At 36.4% G+C, this 9,050-nt stretch overlaps 1 protein-coding gene across 1 annotated transcript; it reads right to left on the reverse strand.

The window, feature by feature from the left end:
* Nucleotides 1-203: 203 nt before the first annotated feature.
* LOC140339960 (olfactory receptor 5V1-like) lies at nt 204-1,019 on the reverse strand. The gene has a single exon (XM_072424887.1). It carries the CDS (start codon nt 1,017-1,019, stop codon nt 204-206), a length of 816 nt encoding a protein of 271 aa, XP_072280988.1.
* Nucleotides 1,020-9,050: the final 8,031 nt, after the last annotated feature.

Consider the following 9,050-nt stretch of genomic DNA (forward strand, 5'->3'; position numbering starts at 1 on the left):
AGTACACAAAAATAAGTGCATTACTCTAATAGGAGCTAGTTACAATGTCATCACTCAATGTCATCATGACCTCATACACTGACTTTATAGTGGAAATGTTGGAGAAGAACTTGGACAACACTTTTCAAATGGCTACCCATTTCTGTAGTATTGTAATATTGTAATGTAGATCCTTACATTGGCCTTTAATATACTCTAAAATGTTATTTTCTTCTAAACAGATATAATTTAAATTTTATGCTCAATGCTTGTTTTAGTTCATTATTCCTAAGACTATAAATAATTGGGTTCATGGTTGGAATTACCATAACAAAAGCCAGAGTAACTATCTTATTGTCTTCTAATGAAAATGAAGAGGTGGGCCGCACGTACATACTCAAAGTAGTGCTGTAAAATATTGCCACAACAATGAGATGGGAAGAGCAGGTTGAAAAGGTCTTTGACCTTCCTTCTGTAGAATTTATTTTAAAGATGACCTTAATAATAAATACATAGGAAGTCAAGGTGAGAAAGAATGGGCCAAAACCTAAAATGGCCCCTTCAACATATGTAATAGTTTCTATCATATAAGTCTCGGAACAAGAAAGTTTCATCAAAGCAGTCAAATCACAGAAGAAGTGATTAAGCTTGTTAGATCTACAATAACATGATATGAGGGCAAAGTAAGCATGGGGAAGAGTATCAGCAAAGCCAACTAACCAACAACATAAGGCAAAAACAACACATAGCTTCTTGTTAATAGTCACATTGTAATGCAATGGGTCACAGATAGCTACATAGCGGTCATAGGCCATTGCCGTCAACAGAAGAAACTCAGAGCTTGTGAAGGCCAAGAAACTGTACATTTGTATAACACATGCTGGAAGAGATATTGTTTTGTCCTTTGATAAGAGAGAATAGATGGTCCATGGCAGTGTAACTGAACTAAAACAAATATCAACTACAGACAGGTTCATAAGAAAGAAGAACATGGGCTTCTTCAGTTGCTTACAAGAACATCCAAGTGCAATAATCAACATATTTGCTATAATGACTTGCAGATAGGCTACAGAGAACAGGATAATAAAGAAAACCTGATGAGCATTATGAATGCTGATTCCCAAAATGAGTAAATAAGTGATACATGTAGAATTTTCAGGCTTTACATCCAAATCCGATTTTTTTCCTGATACATGAAAATAAAAGGGAGAGATACAGAGAAGTAAGGTAAGGACTGGTAATGCTAATTTTTAAAAATACACTTCACTTTAGGATATTGCAGGGATTTACGCAAATGTTTTAAAGACTCCTACCTTATTTTGGTTCCAGTCCATAAATAACTGTTTCCTCCTCATGTCCTCCTGAATGTTTGTACCTGCCTTCATTATAAATAACTGGTGCAAATTACGGTAGGTTTATTTCACAATATTTGTAAGTAGAAATATAACTTGTATCTCAGTGTAGAATCTTGTGGAAAACAGTAAGCCAACCCCACAACAGTATAATTAGATTCTGTGTCAGTATGAACACCATAATGAGCTCGATTTATCAAAATTCTCCACGATTGGAGAAGACTGTCATGGAAAACCTGCATGATCCAGCATACCTAGAAAGATTTTCCTAAAAATTTGCTATTAGTTGGCAATTGTTTTTAATCCATTTCCAAATCCAAGGTTTGTTAGATCACCCAAGTTCTCTGTCCAGGTTCTCCCAGTCTTAGAGCTTTAGTAAATCCGGCCATATGCAGCCAGGTTTCCCTATTAAAAATTGCATAAGGTGTTTCTAAAAAATTTTACTTTAAATTGCTTGTGCAGCAAATACTGTTATTTTATGTTCTGCTTATATTAAAATAATGAATTACTTGTGATCAGTGAGCTGATAAGACGATTGTCAACATGTAATAATAAGAAATTAAAATAATTTATTTGTATTACATAAATGCAAATTATATTTTAATTCTTGTGATATTGCAAACTAAATAATAAATTAATTATAACATGGTATTCTATAAGTAATCAAAAGAATAGCAAATCATTTTCTGGATATATTTCTGATACTAAAGAAAATTGTTTAGGATTGTAATAAGAAATGTAATATATTAAACTGATGTGACTTTACCTGTGCGCATTGCTGTATAACATCAAACTTATTTATACTTGAGTAAGCATTCATTATATAGAAGTAATTCCCACCTGAAATAACTGCAAGATTGTCTGATAATAATCCCTGATCAATACATCATTTAAACTTTCAGTTATAACTTTTTTCTAAAGTTACCTTAAACAATATGCGTCCAGATTCACAGAGGATCCAGAAAACTTGCATCTTGCAGTTTTTATAGCAAAATATGTTACTAGCAAATATTTTAAAAATTTAAATACGCTTTAAATGCTTCAAAATACATTTTAAATATTAATGTTCCTTAAATTTTAATCTGTAGACATCTATATTTCTGTCTGTAAAACAAAGTTCCTTCCCTCCTGATCCTTAACTGGTCATATGAAATCACGGATTTTTTTCCTCCTCTGACTGTGGCCATATCCTTAATGCTGCAAATAATGATATGATGAGGGGTGGATCTTTGATGCCCTGGGTTCACAGAAAGTGAGTTAAATGACACTGGGCATCATCAAGTCTGAAATAGATGTATATGAGCTAAAGCTGTTTTTTATTTAAATAAGCAAATGTACATTTTTTCCAATATTCTGCCTGAGCTAAAATAAACCCAAAAAATTTGTATGCTGTTCTGTGAACTCTGCAGTGTTCTATAAAGCATTGGTATTAGCCCTATCTATTTCAGCTCTTTGCAATACACAACATCTATTTATAAGTTATTAAGAAAAGAGGAGAGGGCAATGGGCTAATACAATTCTTATTTGGGGTGAATAAAGGGGGAATAAAGGGGAAAAACCTAAAACAACCTGCACAAGTGATCATACTTTATCACCATGTTAACTTTAAATGAAATCTAAAATATTTTATTAAATCAGCCTTACCAAGTAACAACGAAATACAAAAATATATACACTATATACACATTGATGGGCTAAATGATTTGCAAGTGTGTTCCTGGCTTCCATGCCCAACATTATCGCAATATTACTGATCTTACTTTTCTCTACTGCAATCATAAAATACAGCTTGTTGACTATCTATACCACAGGTTGTGATGGAATGATAAAGTAGAGGCAGCACACTGATGGGATCACCACTTCCACTCATAACAGCATTTTTAACCTGTTAACTGATACATTTCTAGTGCTGACCTTCACTCTACCAGCTACTGTATAAGTGAAAGCAGAATATTGATATCAGAGCTTTGGGTATTTTTGTTGTAAGCAAAGTTGATGAAAAAACATATTATTAGATATAAAATAAACAACATGTTAAAATAAATTGAATGAAAAAAAAATAAGTATGGCTAGGCACACATGTGCAATGGTTCTCATCCGATAATCATCCCAGGGCTGATATCGGATGAGAATCTCGCGTGTGTACAGCGCCAGTCGTTCATTGTCCGAACGACCGCCCTGGCGGATTCATGGCTGATGGAAGACGAACAATCATAATGCAAGTGAAGGGGGAGAGACCGAGGGAGCAGCACCTCGCTGCGTTCTCTCCCCCTCTCTCCATTGAGCAGAAAGGCCCTGTATGTACAGTGCTCGTTCATGCATCTTGCAGTCGTTTGTCATGAAAGACCCTTTCAAACGACAATTATTGCACGTGTGTACATAGCCTAAGAAAAAATAATTTTATTAGCAAATATGACATTACAGAACAGAAATATTTTTATTTTCTGGAACATGACATAACACCAAGCCCTATGAAACATTGTAACCCCTTCTCTCTAAGGCTAACACTCACACTGACCATGACTGCATGGTCAGTGCATTTATGGTGCATTTATTACTCCTCTTTCCCCTTCGTTGACTAAATGTTCGTCAATTTCCATGTTCTTACTTTTCCTACTTTTTTAAACACTTCATGCTCGCCCATCCCTCCAATCAATCCCCTCACTTTTTTATGGCCAAACTTATTTCCCATACCTTAACTCTTTTCTTTGCCTGTCTCCCCTTCACACCCCTATCATGTTGTCCATATGTCTACTTTTTCCTGCCTTCTGCTCTGGGAAAATCTTTCTGTAAAGGTACAATTATTAATTTATTTATTTTCCTAATTAAAGGGATACATTTTGTAAATGAAGGTTCACTTATCACATCTGTGTATTTTAATTGCCTGATTACATTTTCAATGTGCTAAAGATAGCTGTCCCCAGGAGTTCCGTTGTTTGTGTAGTCTATCTTTTAAATTCTTATGGTGTTTCCAGCCAAGCCACATTTCTGGGAAAGCAACAAGATACAAAATATGATAAACTCAGTTTTATTTTCAAATTGCAGCCAAGAAGAAATCTTGAGACATTTTATACAGCTCTCTCTTTTTTTGTGAGTTGGACATATAAACCTATCACAGGTTTTTAATTTGTTGAAAAGATTAGTCAAATTTTGCAGCATCTACACCAATCAACAACTCTATCCCAACCTTGCTGATAGCAAACAATTCATTGATTATATAAGGATTTAATAAATTTACAATGCAACAATTTGTGAACAATTTGTTTTTTTTGCCATCTGTTGTTACAAGCTTTTTAGTACTTATTACCTACCTAGTATTTAAATATACCACTGTAAATATTGTATCCTGTGTCCCTATTACTCACCAGCTATGGTAAATGAAACTCAAATATATTTCACACTTCTGGGTTTTCAAGGTGGCAATCAGTTCCGTGATGTTGTTTGTTTCATAACTATATTTATATATTCATCCTGTTTGATGGGAAATCTGGCCATAGTCACTGTTATTATTAAAGACAGCCACTTGCAAACACCAATGTATTCCTTCCTATGTAATCTCTCTATCCTAGACAGCATGTTCCCTTCGGTAACTTTGCCAAAATTTATAAAAATAACTTTAATCAAAAGTGGAATTACCGGTATTTCTTTTATGGCATGTATGCTGCAAGCAACATTCGTGGTGACCTTTCAGAGCACTGAGGTTGTATTGCTGACTGTAATGTCATATGATCGTTACGTGGCTATATGTCTTCCTCTGCATTACCAGCACATTATGAATAGAAGGCTTTGTATATTGCTAGCTGTATTTTCATGGACAGTCTGTTATTTTTTCTCCCTGCCTATTGTTCTTCAAATCTCTCTGTTGAGTTTCTGTGGATCTGGTGAAATCAATCATTTCTATTGTGACATAATACCTTTATTACAACTCTCCTGCTCAAATATCATTAGGGTCCAGGTAGCTATATATACAGCTGCCACAATACTAGGGTTTCCATGTTTCCTCCTAACTCTGATCTCCTATGTCTTTATTGTTTCTGCCATCTTGATGATTTCTTCTACAGAGGGAAGGCAAAAAGCTTTCTCAACTTGTTCTTCACACCTAACTGTGGTCATATTGTTGTATTCAGTTATTTTTGCAGTGTATTTGGAAAATCCATCACATGTGTCTTTGAGTAGCAGTAAGGTCCTGTCTATTCTTAATGTTGCTCTGATTCCCACTTTGAATCCTGTTATTTATAGTTTTAGAAACAATCTTATAATGAGGGCATTTCAGAAAATGCTCACGGGAAAAATATAAAACCAGAATTAGATTCTGTTCTAGTTTCATATTTTAATTCAATTGAATTCATATTTTAATATTTAATATTATATTAAATCTGCGCACGTTACTCTATTTATTAGACTCCAATCTATATCATAAATAATACAAGCCTATTGCAGTTAATAAAAACATCACCCCTTGGCATGAACTTTACCGAAACCTTTGTATATAGAAAATAATGTAATAAATATAATATGAATACATACAATTACATGGTAAACAAGGCTAATACATGTAACTCTGTAACTTTTGATCACCGGTAGATTAAAACTAAATTTTAAAAATAAAAAAAGTTAAGCAGGCAGGTTCTTAATTGCAGAAGGGCCGGCGATGTACTTTTTGCAATAAAAAATACTTACTTGACTGATATCTGATTTTTATTTTCACTGCCTGCTCACAATATTGTAACGCAGATGTAGTTCAACTTTAATCTCCAACTACTATGTATTACGTCTGCTTCAAGCAAGTATTACATTGGCATAGACTAATGCAGTAATACAAAATCAATTTGCTGCAAACAAAAATCATGTTGACATAGGCTTTAAAATGCTTATTTTCTCAAAGAATAAAGTCCCGGTGCAGTCCGGCCCCCCTCGGGTCAAGAGAAGAACCCCGTTTGGGGGGGGGGGCGCACCGGCCAGAGCTGCGGACCATGCCTCCAGCATAGAATTGCAGGCTCGGGCAGTGGGCAGAAAATGACCTCACTCTGGGGGAAGTTTCTTCCCCTTTGAGTGACACATAGGCAGGGGTGTAGTGGGGTGGGCACATTTTCATACCAATAATGCACAGGGATGCTCGCCATGAAGAGTACTGTGCCCCTTCTTCTTTTTTACAACTACACCCCTGGTTGGCAGACATGCAAAGTCTTGTTTTTTGCTTATACTATATGACGCATGAACCATGCAGTGAAGAGCCCAGGTTTTTTCCTGGCACCGCTCCAAACAGACCTAGATTCTGCAGACAATATAACTCCTGCGCAGAATTTACTGTACTTTTTGGTGGTTGTTTAATGAGAGACAGGGATCTGAACCTGAAAGACTTGCCGAAAGACTTGTGCCGAAAATGGTGGCTTCAGGGATGCAGCAGTGACAGATTCCAACTCAGGGTGCAGGGTGCTTATAAAAAAAAGTAATTGTGCGCCATAATGCTGTGCATATATACTGATTATGGTAAAAACACACCAGAAAAAGTATAGTTTTGCCTTAAAAGCTAGTCAGAAGTGACAAAAAAGTCTGAATGGAAAGGAGAATATTATTAAAGAGTGAAAATAATTCTTAGGAATTTTATCCCAAAACAGAAGGGCATTGCCATGTTTGCAAGGATTCAAACGTGTTTTTTGACTGAAGAAAATGTTACCTAGCTTTGGACTGAAATGTTGGTGGTAGTAGTAGTAGTATCTAGATTTCCTGATAATGAAAATTGTTTTTAATTGCATTGTTCTTTGTTTTTGGCATATCATCAGAGGTTTTTTCTCCTGACTACATGAAGACATTTTATTTTGGCATAAGAAACACTTATTCAAGTAGGAGTAGACCCTAAAGTGGAATTGTACTCATTGGTTGGTGGTGAGCTTGTGCTGTGCATACTTACTGATAATGGCACAGACTTACCTGCGTGCACCATCGCACATCCAAGGAAATCGCTATCTTTGCTGCAATTCTCTAGTTGTTGGTAATTCTCTTTGGATATTGGATGGCCACTGATGATGTAATTCCTGCACATGTGCAGGAGTTACACTGTGCTTGCCAGCTTGCCTTGTATGCAGCGTTGCCATATACAAAGTTGTACTCTACATTAGTGTTGGTTGAATATCTTACTATTTGATTCGACAGCTATTCGAACGAATAGTGAGAGGTGATCGAATGCCGAATTCAAACACTATTGAAGTCAATGGTGGGAGAATATGGGTTATTTTTAGGGACTATTAAGAGCTGCAAGAACAATCAGTTTGTTCCTGCTGCCCTTTACTAGTTGTATGTGTTCTTGGATAGAGTTTCTCTATCCAAGAACACAGGGCACTAGATGTGATGAATGGGGAAACCTCTAGTGCCGGGGGATAACCTGCACTCACAGCTGTGACCGCAAAGTTCCGACGGTCATGTGACTGTGGGAATTGAGCTGCAGATAAACTCAGGTTAATTACCTTTTAGTGCCCCGGGGATCGCACACACTTCTCAATGATTGCAGCCTTGGCTGCAATCATTGATAAGCTCAGTGTGCCCTGGGGATCGCACACCCTTTTAAATGATTGCAGACTCTGCTGCAATCATTGAAAAAATGCCCGGCTGGCAAGTATCTCTTAAGCTGCGTACACACATGCAATTTTTGTCGTTGGAAAGGATCTTTCACGATCCTTTCCAACGACAAGGGAGTGCACGATGCATGAACGGTGCTGTACATACAGCACCATTCATGCTCTATGGAGAGGGGAGGGGGAGAGCGACGGAGCTGCACCCTGCTGCGTGCTCTCCCCTTCCCTTTCATTAGGATCGGTTGTCGTCCATCGTCCGTGGATCCGGCAGGACGGTCTTTCGGACGATGGACGACAACGACTGTACACACGGCAGATTTTCGCCCAATAATTGGCCGATGCCGATTATCGGGCGATAAAAATCTGACGTGTGTACTTAGCTTTACTCTGTAACACGCACAGTAATATGATACATTTGTTATATTTTTCTTGCAGTGGATAAAAGAAAAATTTAACAAATGTATCATAATATTACTTTGCTGGATGTCATTGTAGGATAACCTGTAAAAAAAAAAATTAGGTAAATAAAAACAAACACTCAATAAATTATTTTAACATTAATTTTTTTAACACATTTTTCTTATCCGGATTTTTACCGTTGAATCTTGTTTTTTTTTGGGTCGTGTCTACCCGAATTTGAACAGCCATTTTGGGGTCGAATATAAGGACAACCCAAATTTGAACACCAACACTACTTCACATTTCGCATGTGCCGTGCTGTGTAAAGCTAAAGCAAAAAGGCCACCCAGACTTTATTTAAATGAAAAAAGAGGTGTGGCATGTCTCAGTTAGACATACCTCTTGGTGACTTTTTTCTTTTTTTTCAGTTTAGGTCTGTCTTAATAAACTACTACTGTACCATAAATAACTGCTATATTTGGTTAATAAAATACTTGTTTTCTTTTGTATCTATCCTCCTTTGTATCTTAGAGTGGGTGATATCCAAAAGTCTTTTTTACTGTTAACATAGATTTGACTGTATGTAATTTCCTGACAGTGACAAAAGCAAACAATGCCTCCTTAATGTCTGTTGATACAGTCACTTGTTGTCGTCATTAGCACCCCATATGACAGGGTTACAACATAGGTGTCAATTGAAAGAAAGAAGAACCTCATCTCCTATTATTCCATTGGATACTGGATAATC

Source organism: Pyxicephalus adspersus, chromosome 10, assembly GCF_032062135.1.
Source record: "Pyxicephalus adspersus chromosome 10, UCB_Pads_2.0, whole genome shotgun sequence".
Lineage (NCBI taxonomy): Eukaryota > Metazoa > Chordata > Amphibia > Anura > Pyxicephalidae > Pyxicephalus > Pyxicephalus adspersus.

Bases quoted from the DNA above. Each gene is read 5' to 3' on its own strand.
- LOC140339960 (XM_072424887.1), bottom strand. From the start codon at position 1,019: ATGTTGATTATTGCACTTGGATGTTCTTGTAAGCAACTGAAGAAGCCC.